Here is a 17,804-nt window from a genome sequence, read left to right on the forward strand (position 1 = left end):
GTTATGGCAACAGAGAAAAATGTGTTTTTTTTCCTCCCATCCAGTTAATTTATGATTTGGAAATCCAGTAGCTGACCTGAAGATACTACCCCACTACTTACACTCTAAAAAAATTATTTCCCTCCTGTTTTTTTCCACTGGGTAATATAGGACATTATTATTTATGTCTGATTTTAAACTTAATTTTTTCCAGCCAACGTATCAATTGTAGACATAGACACCAATCAAGAAGAGATCATAACAACAACTTCTACAGGTAGCCATTTTGGTCTCAACTTGAAAGCTGATGAGAAAATATATTTTGGTGGATTGCCAACTCTGAGAAACCTGAGGTAATTGGACCTAAAACAATGTCTTAGCCTATGGGGAGGGCAGATAATGTAAGTCTCTCATAGGTACGTATTTCTCCTCAAATTCACTTGCCAGGAGAGAATGGTGAATTCCATTCCAAATGCAGGACCAAAGGTACTTGGCATTGACAGTCTTGAGTGATATTGCCTCTGTAAGTGCCAGCTCACACGTTAAAATGGCTTGAATTGTTCACTGCTCCATTTGAAACACACTGTGAACTTTGATTATACTACACTAAGGTTCCTGAGGCTGTGTGTGGAACCACAATGATGTAAGTGGGCTTCTCTTTCTCCACGCATTTCTTTGCTTCCTATAAAAATAAAAATTTACAGCTCCAAACCTATAAACCAAACTGAGGCCCAAATCCTGCAATTACTTAAGTACATGTTTAACTTTACACACATTAATAGTCTCACTGAAAACTATTCATGTGTATAACATTAAATGCTTGCGTAAGTCTTTGCAGAATTGGGACCTAATACACATTCAATATGTGTTACATAAAATGGATTGCACATTGTACTTATTTTAAAATCTATTTGAAGACAAAAGTTCCATTCCTGAACTCCTCACTAAGGTAAAATTCTTTGTGCTCCAGTATTATATTGAATATATTTAAAATATCATACAGTATACTTTTAAATGAAAGTAATGAAATGTGGTTAATTTCATTTTATTTTATTTTTTTCTGTGGGCCAAGTGCTGAATTGCTTACTCAGACAAATCTCTTCCATAGTAAATTTCACACTGCATAAAATATATTGCATGTTCTTTTCACTGTACTATATTAGCTAAGAAATGGGATATGAGATGTTGGAATTTAACAGGGGCTTTTAAATAACCTGAAAAATCTTTCCAGGGTTCAATGAATGCTCAGCAATTTCTGCAACAGAAAAAATCTGAGCTACAATGAGCAGATAAACGATAACAAAAACAAGCCTATTAATCTGTGTCAACTTCATTTACATTTCATAATGACAGTCTTAAAGTCACCTTGTGCACAGGGAACCATAACTATAGTTTTTTGGGCTGTTTCACAACCAAAGGGAGAATAGACATGTTTGTTAATTTATTAGATTTAGATTACTGTACCTCTGATGTCAGTTTACCTTACATTAAAAAAAGCCACGCAGTTTCACTCATGAAGTCTCATATTGCATTATGTAATTGTGAAGTCACACTGGCGTATGCCAAATTATGTGAAGAAATTACCCTGAGGCATATCCTTTGTGGTTGCTTAGGAAACCAAGTACACCATAGCTACTTGAAACTGTGGGAATTGTTGTGCCTACAGCTATGATTCATGAGTTGTGACCCGGTGCAAGATGCATGTTACGGTAAATTACTATCCAAGATAAAGATCATTTGAGCTGCTGCAAGCAGCGGACATTGAGCTACCTATGACTTTGTAAATGCCAGGCTGTGTCAGTCCCAGACCCATCTCCTGCCAGTTACTTTTATGATTTTCTTTTACTCATGACTAATTATAACAACAAATAACAAAAGAGTTTACTGAGCTATATGACATTTTAAGGGAGAATGTGTGGAGAGGAATAACACCATTAACTGTGCTAGCTTATTAAGGTCTGTTTGTATATTTATTTAAATTAAAAGAATCTCACCATCCAGCATCTGTTTTCACAGGGTGATCTAGATCTATTTCAGTCTGAAATGTTCTGAATCTTGATAATGAATGTCATTTTCTATAATGAATGTAATTAAAAATAAATTTGTTTTTTTTCCTCTCTTTTATCCCAGTATGAAAGCAAGGTAAAAATAATTAAATATCTGCATGAATTGCATGCATTGAGTAAGTGCAGCTTGGATCAGGTGGCAGCGCAGAAGCAGCCTGTGGGTAGCATTTACACTAGCTTTTCCCCTGGGGCTGTTAATTGAGCAAGTTGTTCCTGCTGCAACAGGCAAAGTTGATCCTAAGTGCTTAACACTGTCTTGTTGCACGCTGTGCACACACATACGCAAATACCTTTCTCGCCTTCTCACATAGCTGCTTATTTCTGCTATGAGTTGTTTTTTTTTTTTTAAATTCGATCAAGATCCTGGCAAAAGACCACCAGGCACAGGCAGTATTTAAAAGTACAGATGCAATTTCTGCTAAGCATGGGGCAGTTTAATGGCTCAACATGTTTAGGGACCAGTGTTCAGGAAGTGCTGTTCTCCAAGTCAATAATTTAATTCCTAAAATTGGCAGGAATGTTAGGAGCAGATTTGTGTGAAACTTGCCCTTTTGAGTCAATTGAGGGTGTTGTGACACCTTTTCTGTTTCAGTTTGGGTTGGTTTGTGTCCCTGAATTTTACTTTGAGTTTTCAGGTGTGAATTAAATTTTGCCCAAACCTCCAAGTTAGTACCTGGTTTTGACTCAGAAACATCCAATCTTCAAACCAACAAACCCTAATGTTTAGAACAAAACCATACATTTCTCCCCGGAAACCGACATGCTTCAGGGAAACCATACTCAAGTTCATCTGAAATTCAACCCAGGTTTTCAAAAAATATTGTGAATCTCAGAAAACGTCTGGATGAACTTTGACCTTGTTGGGGCTTTAATAAAACATGAAAGCAGAGTTAAAATTTCATACAGAGGTAAAGTTCACATAACTCTAGTTAGGAGTTGTAGGTTGGAAAAAGCAAATTTCATAAATTGGGTATGTCAGTGAAAAAGAGTGGGAATGTGGAGTTGCTATTTAGATGGCAGACACATGCATGTGGGCATTTGTGCAACTTGGTGGTGTTTGGGCAATTGTGAATAATAGCTGACAAGATTGCAAAACAGCTCTGCTGCTGGCATGTTAAACCTCTAAAGAAGCACTGACTAATAAGAGATGGGATGTAGAGAATCATAAAAGAAAGACTGACTATAACTAAATGGCTGTGAATAAAGCAGAGTTTGGATTATTTTAGTAAATCAGAGGGTTAGTCTAATTTAAGTAAAGGATGCAAAATTGTCAGAATCTGTGCTGTGCTTCCTGACCTGGCTATAATGCAAAGAATGGCTTTCAATTCCAAAGTGTGTAGTTGAAAATAATTTATTATAAATCAAGTTATTTTGTAATTAATGGCCTTGAAAATCATACACACTAGTTTTTCTGGGATGCTGAATTTAATGCCCTTGTTTTTAATTTTAATACCCAGTTTTAGTTCCATGTTGTTTTCTAAAAGCATTTTTCTTTTGTTTGGTTGGTCACATTGTCCCCTTTTCCCATTAAGATGTTTGTTGTCATCTCCAAAGACTGTAATAACATGAATTATCAGTGAATTAACTCCAGGTGAATTAACTACAGATATTATGCTCCTTTTGGATTTAGTCTCCACAGCTTGAATAGCTGTTTTTTCAGCCAACCTGGACATTATGGAGCAGTTCCTCCTTGCCAGATTGGTGGCTAATGACTATAATAAGGGCTGACTTGGCCACAAGTCCTAGGACTTGATTTAGTGCCCTTAGAACTGAGGTCTCTGAATGACTTCCACACTGGCATGCCAGTTATAGTGAAATGCTCAGGTTTTTTGGCTTTGAAATACTATGCAAACCATAGCATAGGAATTTTGCAATTACATTAGGATACCCTTCGTGACTTGGCAGTATAGTGAGGTTTCAGATCAAAACCCAAGTGTTTTTTGGGGGGAGAGGAGTTAACTAACTGGGAAAGGCTGAAATAATACTATGGCTTTTATAGAATGGTGTTTGAAAATAAAAATGAGGGATATGTAAGGAATGAATCTCAGTCCATGTGAGCATAATGGCTTCCCAAAACAAGAGAGCTATTTTAGTTCGAAAAATCCAAGACTCAGAATGAAATATTCTTGCAGTTTTTAACAAATATTTCATCCTAAACTTCAAGTTACAAAAGTCCCTCTTCCATCAAGACCTAGTGTATGTATGAAAGAAACATTTGTTTTCCAGTCAAGGTCTTTCCTTGTTGTTATGATTTCCCAGCCTGCATCTTTCTGCTTTGCCTGGAGAACAGCTACCTACTTATTTCATAGTTTTCTGCATTTAAATGTCAAAGGTGACAGCACTTCTTTTAAAAAACAAAACAAAACAAAACAAAAAAACAGTAAGGTCAAGGACTGTTCCTGCTGGGGGGATGAGAAGAATATCCTTTTACACCTTTGATGGATGATGGAAACCAGAGTCCACTGTGTGGATGGACGTTGCAGGATGTACTCTGTGTATATGCAAGTGTGTGTAAATATGTACCGGTGCTTAAAAAAATACAGTATAGTATCTTTGTACATATAAATGCATGAGTGTGTGGGTCTGATTGATAAAGTCTGTATAGTGGACATAGAATACATGCTGCATGTTAACTCACATGACAGCGCTACGTTTTTAATTTTATTTTTTTACAGACCTGAAGTGAACTTAAAGAAATATGCAGGTTGCCTCAGGGATATTGAAATTTCACGAACACCATATAATATACTGAACAGCCCTGATTTTGTTGGTATAACCAAAGGATGCACACTGGAGGTTTGTCTATCTTCTATTCAGTTTGGCTAAAGGGGTGAAAATATTTTCTGTTTTTGCTAACGACACAAGATATTGATCACATACTGTGCGCATAGGGTGGGATTTTCAAAAGCACCTAGCGTTGGTCTACCTTTGCTCCAACTTACTAAAGACAATGGGAGCTTTACTATTGATTTTAATGAGAATAGAGTTAGACTAACTATATAGTAGTTACTGTTTATAGCATCTTTCATTACAAAGGATCTTAAAGCACTTTACAAATCACGAAATGGACCATAGATTCAGGATAATTGAAATGCAGCTACCTCTAGGCTATACAGTGACAACCCATTCATCCACAGTCCCCCACAAAGGACTCTCACATGGTAAGCTGAGTAAAAAATAACTTTTTCTGCCTCAGAAAAATAAAGGGTTGAGTAGCCCTACCAGGATTTAATAATGTACCAGTACTACATAGCCCTCTGAAACACTTTCTATTTAAGTGTCTCAAAGTCCTTTTCAAACACTAATTAATTTAGAATTGTAACAATACTGTAAGATAAGTATCATTACCTCCTTTTTGTGGATGAGGAGACTGAGGTATTGAAGGGTTATAGAGACTATGTAGATGTCTACACCGCAATTTAAAACCCATGGCTGGCCTGTGTCCGTTGCCTCAGGCTCAGGCTAATGGGATGTTGAACTGAAATGTAGACATTCAGGCTGGGCTGGAGCCTGGGCTCTGGGATCCCGTGAGGGGGATGATCCCAGAGCTAGGGCTCCAGCCCAAGCCCAAACGTCTATACTGCAATTAAACAGCCCAATCCCTGCGAACCCAAGTCAGCTGATACAGGCCAGCCACCAGTTTTTAATAGTTTCATTGACATACCCTTACACAAAGTCATTCAGAAAAGGCTTGCAGAACTAGGAATAAAACTCTGATATCTTTACTCCCATTCCTCCTCTTGTGTTGTACCAGGGAGTTGTAGGTATTTGAAACTAGGAATGAATGGACTTTATAGAAGTCAGCTGATGAGAGCCTTATGAACCAAATCTTTCAGAGTCTGTTTGCAGGGACTGGCCACAAACCCAATTTAATTGTTGTTGCCTCTAATTCAGTGAAAAGGCTTTTAATGTACATGAAACTGAAAAAGAATCAGATCCCAGGATTGGGAGAGGGATAATATTTTCATTCTCCAGACACAGGAAGAGCCTTGAAGAAATGGCACAGAACTTATCCAATAAATATTTAGTGAAATTTCCTTTCTCCTAATGAATAGCTTGCACTTCTTCTGTAGCTAAGGATGATTTTGCTGGATGAACTGGACATTCAGCTCAGATAAGAATCCAAAAAATCTGAATAACTGAGAGTTTGTCCGACTTCATCCAAACTTCTTTGGTCTCCAAATCTTAGAAATCTCCCTAGAATAGTAGTTTTAGTTTTGGCCAGGCCAGTAGTACCACAAAATCAGCATTTCTTGTGGTATTTTGTTGCTTCCAATTCTGTCCCAAGCCAGATCTAGAAAGAACAGAGGTGTGTGATAAAGTTAAAATAAAATCAAACAGAATTACCCAAACTGTTTTGAATTTCACAAATATGGGTTTTGTTTTAAATTTTAAGCTGAAGTTCATATTTGTTCTTCAGTTAGCCAATTAATGTAACAACCCAATAAACAATATTGATGTTTTAGTGGCCAGTGCTACAGATTCCATAGTGGGAATTTTGCATGAATAAGGACCGCAGGACTAAGCCCTTTGTTGGGCAGGTAAATAAAATATTTTAATTATACAATAGAAGAAGGATACTAAATAAAGGAATAGGATAGGATAATAAATGAAAGGGAAGTATGAGGCTTGAAATAATACTCAGCTAGTTAAATGCCCTGGAATTTAAAAGAAAAATATTGCTGATGTCTGTCTGGCACAATCTACTACGTCTCTGTCTGAGGGCAACTCCACTTCACTGACAAAATGGTAGTTATTTTAGAAAAAGTCAGTGTTTCTATGAAATATTCTTTACCCCTCAGTTGGAATGATGCATAAATTGGCAGCAGTTACAGAAAACCTGATATAAAATGCATTGATTTATTATTTGATGACATACTGCATGTCTTTAAATTGTGCTACTTTCTGCCAGTGAGCAAAGCAGTTGGGCCATGAGCAATGCGTGCTTCATTTATGACTTTGTCTCATCAGTGAAACAGTAGTGCTTAGCAGATGATGAAGCAATGATGAATGATTAATAGAAAGTATATTCTGGTCAAATTTAACAAATAATAGAATCCAGTGCATGTTCTTATTGGTTATTGCTCTTTAGTGGATTGATTTAAAAGTGAAAGAAAAACAGAAAAAGGAAAAACAGTCAGATAAAATAACAGTAAGCAGTCAGTTTTAAACCAACTGGATATTCTGAAATGAGGCTGCAATTATGTAAACCACTCATTCCCTCTGAAATTTAGTATTCCAGAAATGTTCTAATAATGATTGATGGAACAGATTGATTAATGTTTGAGCAACACTTTGAAAATGTAAATTGCTAAGTATTATCACCTATCTCAATACAATGCATTAGTTAATATAACTTTATGGGGGGTTTATGCTTTGTTTTGTGTCATACCAATTTACCTTCTCTTTCTTCTCCTTTACACAGAACCTCTATACAGTTAGTTTCCCCAAACCAGGTTTTGTGGAACTGCAGCCGGTCTCATTTGACATGGGTACAGAAATCAACCTGTCCTTCAGCACCAAGAATGAGTCCGGGGTCATCTTATTTGGCACGGGGGGGACACCTATACCCCCGAGGAGAAAACGCAGACAGACTGGGCAGGTAGAGAACAATACAGGAGAAGATATGGAAAACCCATAACTTCTGATGAGCTTTTTCCACACAGCTTGTTGTATCTAGCTCTGCATTGCCATGATATATTTATGTTGAAGTAGAAGTCCAGTGTCGGTGAATGAGGTTTTTTTTCCTAAGGCTTTTGCTTGTTTGAAGGAGAAATAAAATGGGGGTTTCAAATTTATTTTTGCATTGAACAATGGCCTTATTGAGGATTTGGGGTTTTTTTTTAAGTCCTCAAAATTCTGTCAATTCATGTTTTTATTTCTTACTAGGGGAGGAGCATGGTCAAATGCAAAACTAAAAGGAGCAGTTCCTTTCCAGACATGGCTTAGTTTTTAATAACTGTTACACATTGCAGGCCTATTATGCAGTGTTCCTGAACAAAGGTCGACTAGAAGTGCATATCTTCACTGGAATACGGGATCCACGCAGAATCACCATCAAGCCTGAATCAGGCGATTTTCATGATGGCAGAGCACACTCCGTCCGGATAGAAAGACTCAAAGGGTAACAAACAAGGACTCCAGGGTGCTACAGAACTCACAGTACAGTTAATTCAATCTTCACAATAAACAGATGACCGAAATCAGTATTCCTTCTTATGAGAGGAGGAGAGTATAATATGTGCATTGTTTTCCTTATGAAAAAAGACAGTTTTTGACTGCTAATTTTATTACTGTGTAGGCTAATGCTTTAGTGAGGTTATCAGACAGCTCCTCTTAATATTTTCATTCATCTAAATGGCTATATTTAACCTTTTGGTACTTGGCAAATGTATTTTATTAATCTAATTTGTGTGGATAAGGAACAGAGCTTCAGAACAGTATGTCATCTTTGCAGGAGTTGCAGAGAAAAACAGCTTTCAAAACAGCAACAGAGGCAGATAACCTTTCCCAAATACCACATTCTAATTTTTATACATATGGTTATAGTGGTGTCCAATTGAGTGAGTTAAGAAAATGAAGATCCACGGTAGTGGATTAACACTAACGCTTCTTTATCACAATGAAGCCATTCAGATATTTCAACTACACTCCATTAATGGAACTTCACTAGCTTGACCTTTTTTACCACTTTCTCAGACACAATGCCCTACAGGCTATTAAGGAGCTGCACTTTACCATTTATTAAGGATGCCTTCATTGGAGAAATAAACATATTGTCATCTTGATGTGTAGGGATTTATGCAGTTTCTGTTACTTATATTCTGCTACTGCCCAAGGTCTTCAGTTAGGATTTAAGCTCAATTGTGGAATTCACTGTACAAATATTCAGTAGACTTGTGCACACTAGGAAAAAAGGTGTTTTTATAAAACATTGTAAGTAGCATGTGATAGTTAGCATATTATAAATTCCAGGGTATCCAGGGCAGGTTGTAGATGAACCACATGTTAACTGATCAAGGTGAAACCTAGGCTCCCCCATAAGATTCACCTTGACCAGCTAATGTGTGAAAACTACATTTAAGACTATTATGGTCATCTAGTCTAAACTCCACTTGTGATTTTGTGTCTTTTTCCCAAGTGCCTAGAAGAACATCCTCTTCCATCTAGTCACCAGATGCTTCTCTTCCTCTTCTTCTTAAAACTCACTTCTCTAGACTTTGCCTTCTTTCACTGTAATCTTCACTCCCTCTCTCACTTGTTTATTGTTGTAAATAATCCCATACTGCAATTTTGTCCACCAATCCCAGTATTTTTTATAATTTTTTTTTGTTATAATGTAAATTCTTATGAGCAGAGATATTGTCTTATGTTAAAAAAAGAAACCATCCTGCTCTCTTATGACAGAATACAGTTACATGATGATGATACAAAGTTTTAAACATACAACTAAACTATTTTAAAATAAATAACCAATTAAAACTGCTGTATAAAAAAATGTAATAACCTGTTACATTAAATCAAAACATAACTGCTCTACAGCGCCATCCAGTAATGAGAGATGCATATTAAAAACAAGCCTTCAAAATGTTCTCAGAAGCTCTGTTAACAAATTAAATGAAGACTGTGCACTTTATGTGACGCAAACTGGATTGGAAATCAAAAGATATAAATTATTAATCCTAACCTCTTTATCTGCTAGTCATCAGCTCAGGCTTTATTTGATTAAATATGGGGAATATCATTTGAAAACTCTTCAGATAGCTAATTATCCATATAATTATAAACTAATTGCTTCCCATTCCAGGATAATTATAGGATAGTGTTGAGGACAATGTATGGTAGTATTCTGTTACAAAATGTATAAATGTTTTCTCTGATAATGCTGAAGATGAGATAGAGTATTGTACTTTGCTGAAGGTGTCAACAAGCAGCAATATACAGTATAAGCAATTGCTGCAATGGAAAGGAATCTAAGAATGGTATACTGTACAATCTATGTCTTTTGATCAAAATGAATGATACTACCTGCAATTGTGATAGGGATGGATGTTTGCACATAGTAATTTTTAATGTGGGTGCATAAAGATGGGTTGCTTATTTCTGCATATGAGCATCCAAATAGCATGCAGTTGAGCTTTGAAAATTGGCCTCCCCGAGGGAATGTTTTTATATTAATTTATATTCTATAATTTACAAAAAAAAATTATTATTTTGGGGCGAGTGAGGAAGGAGGTTTGAACTTTCTTTGTAAAATGAATGTATAGTTGAGAAAATGATGTTACTTGCCAGAAACTAATTCTTTCAGAGTGTGCGGTAGGTGCTCACTTCTTCTGAAAAAAATCAGACTGATTATTTAGGGACCTAAATATGGATTTAGTTGCCTCATTCTAGGCACTGATGTTTGAATATTTAGACCCTAATGTTTACTTCTTGTGATCCTGAAATAGAGAAGTGACTCAACATCTCTAAAGTAACAGCACTCTTGATCATTTGCAACAAAGTCTTCCAGATTTCTCTCTATTTTTTGTAATCCTTACTCTCTCAGAGCTAATGTCTATTAAATCCAGTATAGCAATGTAAAGAAATAATGCCAAATTGCATTCCACTTTCACCTTCAAACATCCTGAAACACCTTTTGGGACTGAGTTCACATTGAGTTAGACTTGCTTAATTGCTATGACCTTTGTGTCTTTCATCATTCATCTTCAGATTGTCCCAAAGACAGCAAATAGATTTCCAACCCTGTTATTGCGATATCCTATTATATTATGTTTATCCATCAAAATAACTCATTGTCTCTCTATATCTACATTCTCTGAATTAGTATCTGTTTTCTTCTTTTCAACATGCAGGGTCCTAACAAGCTAGCTTTCTCTACCCTGCTAGATTTGTTGTAAATGTGGCAAAAATCCTTCTGTAATTTTACATTGCCATGCATGGGTGTATGTCTCTATCTCACTGCTTTGTAGCATGTCTTTGTGTGACCTCTTCTCTTGAATTTGGACTATGCATTTGCATAATTACAGTGAACAATCCAAATGGCTTTCTCCCTTATTCCCTTCCCACAAAGCACACAACCATATGATTTTAAATGTGCAGTATGTATCTGCTGTTGATTCCTGCAATCAGAGCACTCCGGAGCATTGTTTGTCCCTAGCAAGAAGATAATAACTAGTACAAACCAGGAAATAAAGAGCCAAACAAAATGTGACCCCATGCTGTTCTATCCCACTGAGCCCTATATGATTATACATAATGTCACGTACAGCAGGCTTGACTCTTACCATGTCAGTGCTGTCATGCTTCAGACTACTATTTTCAATTCAACCAGAGGCTACTATTACTGCAACTCCACTGTCTGGTCTGCCAAGCCCTGATGGAGAATTAATGAAGGAAGCATAGTGGTGGCTGCGAACCTGTTAGTGGCTAATATTTGCTTAATGTGGTGTTGCTAATCATGCAGTTTGGGTTCACCCAGTGTTATAACGGGTGCAGCAGTAAACGGTGCCTGCAAAATTATGATTTCAATGCAAGCAGTAGCCATGATGGATCATTTTTTATGTACGTGCTTTTAATCTTTTCATAGGATGTTTACTGTTCAAGTAGATGAAGACAGAAGACAGACTCAGAGGCTACCTACTGATCAGCCTATTGCTGTTAAAAAGCTTTATGTGGGAGGGACCCCAGCTCATTTTCAGGTTGCCCCTGTCAGGAACATACCCCCTTTCGAGGGTTGCATATGGAATCTTGTCATCAATGCCATGTAAGTAGGTGTGTCTGGTGCTCACAATGTTTTGGTTAGTGAAGCTATCGCCACCTCAGCTGCCAAGAGAAAAGTTGCTGTCATAAGCTAAACATACGCATAAGGATACCTAAAAATTGCTTTATATGTCATTGTTCTTTTGATTTTTCAATATGCAGTGTGCACTTGGCTGGACATAGATCTGATTTACTGCGGTCGGTCTTCTTCTGGGTGCAAGAACTAGTACCTGCCCACATACAATACCAGAGTTCTACAATGACATTCCAAATCCCAACATTTTACACTAGTAATATTTGGTGTTATAGACCATTACTATGGAACTCTATGCCATTGTTTTTAAATAAGGGTGATATTCTGGACTGTCAGATTAAGGAAATTAGTATGCTTAACATGGCACTTTTAACATTCTGCTCCATTAGGTTAATGACCTAGGGGGAACAGGTGGACAAAAAAAAGGGGAGGAATGGTGAATGAAATGGAATGTCTGCAAAACAAATCACTTTGATAAGACTTTAAAGCAACAGACTCAATGCTTGGTCAAGTGTTTTCACAAAGCAATGCCATAGCTTCTTCACAGGTGACAGAGCAAGGCAGAGGAATTGATGAGAACTACTGATTTCCTTGTATCTCCATAGTCCCATGGACTTCGCTGAGCCAGTGTCCTTCAAAAATGCAGATATAGGCCACTGTCCTACTCTAGAACCCGAGGCCAGACCTCCTGAAGGAGAAGACGAAGATGAAGCTACCCATGCTACTGTCTTAATCACACCTGAACCTGATGCTAAAGAGGAGAAAGAGAGCACAACTACTACCCCCAGATTTTCTTTCTCTCCTCCTCCACCGCCACCTCCAACTCCTGCACATGTAAGTGTATATTGCTTCTGTGAGGAGCAGTTTTAGAAAAGAAGTCTCTCTTTTATGTGAGAGGAGGAGAAGAGTCAGTAGTGCTCCCTCAAAATTATGATGATGGGCAAATTAAGAATTCTTTGGATGTGTAGATGGCTAGAGGGTATTGAGTAGTTGGGGTATCCACGCTATTACCGAGTTCTGGGTGTTTCATCCAGAAAGTAAATGAAGCAGATTATCACTAAAACTCAGGACAAGCTTGAATCCTGAATCATATTATTTTTTCCTCAGAAAAATCTGACTCCCTTACATTACAAAAAGCCACCATGGCAATCACAGATTCCATTTTGGTTAGCTCTTTCCTCATTCTCAACTCCAAAGAGAATTGGAAGGATGGATAGGCCTTTTTGTGTCATTTATATGCTTTTTTTTCCATGGTAGAAGACCACACTGAATGATTAAAAGCCCTTTTATAAAAATGCACGCTTTGCTATGGCCCTGTTAGGATGTAGTGTGTGTGACATACTTGTGTGTGTATTTTCTGTATATGTGTTTACAATGCTTATGGATATTCATGTGCTGTATTAATCCTTTTGCCAAAAAAAAAAAAAAAAAAAGTGATTTCATTAAAATCAGTTACTATACCAGAAGACTGGAGAGCAGCAGGTGTTGTACATATTTTTTAAAAAGGTGTGATAGGGAATTACAGACCAGTGAATCTTACTTTAGCTTCAAGTAAATTAGTTGAAATTATAAATAAGGGCCAGATTTTTCAAACCAAATTAAAACAATGGGAGCTGATGGTTGGTGACTGCTTTTGAAAACCTGATTGAAGTGCCTAAGTAGGAGCTCAGCTTTCTTGAAAAACTGGCCATAGAGAGAGAATAATAAAACAATAAATTTTTTAAAAATTGTGATTTATTGACGTAACTCCATTACCAGGCAGTTTTAAAAATAATGTGTGTTTCATACTTAGGAAAGCTTGGATGGCTGGTTACTTAATTTTCTATTTTAAACACCAACTAGGTACAAGAACAATCAGTTTTGTCACTTTCCCCCATATCACCTTGCTAATGTACTACAGCCCTTTTGCTACAGGAACTACCTAAGGCAGGGTTTCTTAACCTGGGGCTTTAGAGGGGTCGCAAGTGCAGAGCTGGTATTGGGGGTGGCAAGAAAGGCAATTGCCTGGAGCCACAGGGGCGCCATGAAACTAAGTTACATGCCTCAGCCCCGTGGGGGTGGGACTCAGGCTTCAGTGATACAGTAGTTTGGAAAGGTTAAGAACCACTGACCTAAGGCATGAGGATCTGGTTCAGTCCCCATTCCCATTAACTCTTTGGCCTCTCTGCTGTGACTGGTTGCAGGGATGATAACTGTAGAATGATGGATCTCTTTATGTGAATTCCCGTCTACTAAAATCACCAACTTGTTTTACGTGGGGCACTAAGCAACCATCAGATGGTAATGATTTTCATTTTCCATTAATATAAGCTGGATATGAATCTGTTATCTGGAGGTAGAGGGTTCTGAATCCCCTGTGTCATTCACTCACCAAAGAGCGTTGTTTTAAAGATTACAGAGCCTCTTTTCCGGTAACGGCTTCTATTCATTGACACAATATGACATGTAGCTACTGTTTTCATCAAACTTTCTCCCCACAAAAGCAGAGTCTGGGTTAAGGGCCAAATAAAAACCAAGCCAAATGAAGTTCATCTTACAATTATATTTAATTTTTCTGGCCATCTAGGTCACCCCGCTATCAACATCATCCAGAAGAAGACTAACCATGCACTGCAACACATATAGCTGTGTATCTGAAAATTGGAGCAATTACAGTAGCATATAATACTTTGCTTAGTAGGCAAGCTCAATTTTATGATGGCTCAGATTTAATTGTAGTGTATTCATGCATTGGCACGTGCTTATACACAGGCTTGGCAGGATTAGATTTTTATGTGTAACTGTCAACTTCACCATAATCAAACAAACCAACAAAATATATTTCTGTTGATAATAATTTAAAATCTACACATAAACAAAGTAAGAAAAATGCTGCTTGAGAACTTATTACAGTTTGATTTAAGGATATTTACTTGATATATTTTGACATTTAATTTCTGTTTTAATGGTCATAAGGCTTATAACTTTTTTGGATCTTAATTTCTACTGTCGTTAAACGATTATCTGATTGCTCCTATTGTCTGACCACACCTATAATTTTCCACAACTGTGAAAATTTAAATCAATAAATACTTTAAAATGCTTTATTCCCATAATTTGAGCAATTGTGAAAATGTAAATTGATGAAAATAAAAAAAGGTTAATATAAATATGTATATTACCCAATGAAGTTATAAATAATAATAATAATTAATAATTCTGCCAAGCCTATTTATAAGGAACTAAAGCAGCACTTTTGATTACTACCCACAAGGTGGCGAAATTGTAACATGATGAAACATATATGTTTTTGTTTAATAAAAAAAAAATTCTACAGTTCAAAAACACTGAGTCTATGACACAAATACACAGACCAAAGAAACTCCAAGATAAAGATGATAATCCAGTCTGAACTCCCACTCGTGTGAAAGAGATAAAGACAGGCTGTCATAAGCTTATTGTTTGAAGGAGGGGTTTGTTTCTTTGGTTCTTTTTGTTTCAGTTGTCTTCGCTGTCTTCTGTCTATAAGCCTGAAAGACCCTTTCCACCTCTTAGTACATATGTATTTATACTAACATTTTTCAAGGGCAAAATTAAGAAGAATAAATATTAATTAATGGTTTAATGTTAGAAAATATTTCCCTGGTAAAGAGATGGCATTTACACATGAGATACATGGAGTCATGATGAACTGTGTAATCCACATATATTTTCCAGGGTGACAGTCTGAACAAAAATGTGTGAAAAATTCACATGTGCCAACACTCCTGCAGTTTCTCTTTTGAAAAATAAAAGTGTTTTAGAATTCTGCCAATTCCAAAGCCCCATAAATGATCTAGCTTCTTTTTATTTTTTATGTTTGCCTAAATCCTGCTCAGTACAGCTGGGTAAATAATGGATTTTTCAGTTTGCTGGCAATTCTGAAAAATTGTTGGAAAAAATCATTTTGGGTTGATTAATACAAATGTATTAAATTTTCAGCAAATCAAGAAGTCAAAAATAATTTTTGGTTGAATATAAAGCTTTGTTTTGATTTTGAACATTTTTAGTTTTTTTAAATCATAAATAAAGCAAAAGAAAATTTCTAAATGAAAAGTAATTTTGAATAAAAAAATCAATACGTTTCATTTTGAAATGTTGAAATAAAACATTTTGATTATTTTTCAGAATTTTTTTTTTTTTGGACGGGGACACTGACACGATTTGGTGAAATCTACATGACTTCACCAAATGTTTCAATGTTGCTGAAACTGCAGTTTTCGCCAAAAATTTCCACTGAAAACTTTCACTCCGCTCTACTGCTCAGTATTTGCACCTGCAACAAAGAGCATAACCATGGTTTATACTGAAATACCTGATACATCATTCATGATTCAGCAGTTTATTGCCCAAACCATTCTGGAAGAATCACATGTGCAAATACATTCAACACAGAAATTCACCCACATGCAGGGGGCCCAAAGAAGACTATGCTATATTTCAGGATTGGCCAAACCGTGGTTCATGAGCTGCATGAGGCTCTTTTACAGTTAAAGTGCGGTTCGCGGAGCTCTCTATGCCCCCCGCATTCTCCGCCTATCAGACTGGGGTGGGGAGCTTGAGGCTTCTGCCTTGTGGCAGAGTGATGGGGCTAGAGGATTCTGGCCAGAGGGGAGGGGGTCTTGGGGCTTCTGCCCTGCAGGGAGCGTGCCAGGGCTTCAGCAAGAGTGGGGCTGAAGCCCTGGCAGGCATGCCCTGCAGGGCAGAAGTCACAAGGCCCGGCAGGTGCGCCCCAGCTCTTGAACTTCTGAAGATTGTTGTATTCAGCTTGGCAGATCAGTAAGTTTGGCCACCCCTGCTATCTTTAAATCCAACCCTATTCTTAAGGCTTAAGTACTCATGTGCTCTCATCTCCACAGCAGTGAATTGAACCCTTAACGAAGAAGTTACCCTTTACAAAAAGAGACTTGACACAGGATAGGCAGGAATCTAGAAATACAGTGGTCACCTGTTTGCTGCTGCCATCTGTTAGGATTGCTAAAATGCGTCTCGCCTGAGAACAATGCCTTGGTAACTGCTGCTTCTGCCTCATGTTATTTACTGCTTCTCAGGACTTGCTTGCCACTGAAGTGAAGAGCGCCAGCATTACAGCTGACTTTGACATCATCACGGTATCTTGCAGCATTTTCCCAAATGGTCCCCAGTTGTTTTATTTAACACTGTTGGGTGAATTGTAGTGCTGTTTCGCTGGTGCTGCCTTCTTCCTTTGCTAATTAACAACTTTTCTTGCAAGTGCTAATACATCATCATTTGTAGAGAAATGTGTGAGATAGTCGGACAGTAATTAATTGAGTGATTAATAAAAGGATTCATTCTTGAGGCCCCCCCAGGTGATATTAGGGTTTAAGTGGTTGGGCTTAAATGTAGGCCATTTTATGGCTATAATACAAGCATAAGAAACACCAAGTTGGGCTGATGATTCATGCTTCTAACTTACACACTTGTGAAAGAGGTAAAGTCAGACTGTCACAGAAAAAGTCAAGCTGACCTTTGTTGAAATGCAGATGCAGATAGGCTTGTGAATGAAGCCTGAATATTCTATAACCATTCCCTTGTACAATTTTTTCTCACTGACGCTTCCACATCAATACAGTGGATTATTTTTAAGGTTTGTTTTTAAACTGATATATGAATAAAAGACCAATCTAAGGGCAAATTAAATTAATAGGTTTGTTACCCTATGACCTAACCACCAGCAGCGTTTCTGGCACCTACCATTAATTCCTTACTCTCCCACGCCTCCTACTGTGCCCAAGCAGCAGTACTTGCTGCAAGGAGCTAGTAACTGGGACACTTTAGTAATATTTGACACCTGACATTTAGAACCTAATTTTTCCCTAACTAAAATCAGTGGAGGCCAGAAATAGACAACCAAGGACAGATTTTGGCCCCTAACATTGCAACTTCACCACCTTTATCCATGTGTTAATCACTGAAAGATTATC

The 17,804-nt window shown here is 37.3% G+C and overlaps 1 protein-coding gene across 6 annotated transcripts in view; it reads left to right on the plus strand.

Moving 5' to 3' along the window:
• Positions 1–17,804, plus strand: part of LAMA2 (laminin subunit alpha 2) — a 482,162-nt gene that overhangs the window by 448,596 nt on the left and 15,762 nt on the right. For 5 of the 6 annotated variants that reach the window (XR_010919459.1, XM_067546727.1, XM_067546729.1 and 2 more), the window contains 7 exons: positions 194–332; positions 4,721–4,841; positions 7,471–7,647; positions 8,021–8,169; positions 11,635–11,811; positions 12,447–12,675; positions 16,911–16,970. Coding sequence is in view for 5 of the 6 variants with exons in the window: in XM_067546727.1 (XP_067402828.1) it covers positions 194–332; positions 4,721–4,841; positions 7,471–7,647; positions 8,021–8,169; positions 11,635–11,811; positions 12,447–12,675; positions 16,911–16,970 (1,052 nt within the window). In the remaining variant the exon portion in view is untranslated. The remainder of the gene's footprint in view (positions 1–193; positions 333–4,720; positions 4,842–7,470; positions 7,648–8,020; positions 8,170–11,634; positions 11,812–12,446; positions 12,676–16,910; positions 16,971–17,804) is intronic. The other variant, XM_067546728.1, reaches the window with a different exon arrangement.

Source organism: Emydura macquarii, unplaced genomic scaffold, assembly GCF_026122565.2.
Source record: "Emydura macquarii macquarii isolate MOO-44397 ecotype Brisbane River unplaced genomic scaffold, CSIRO-AGI_Emac_v2 contig_1146, whole genome shotgun sequence".
In the NCBI taxonomy this organism is placed as follows: Eukaryota; Metazoa; Chordata; order Testudines; family Chelidae; genus Emydura; species Emydura macquarii.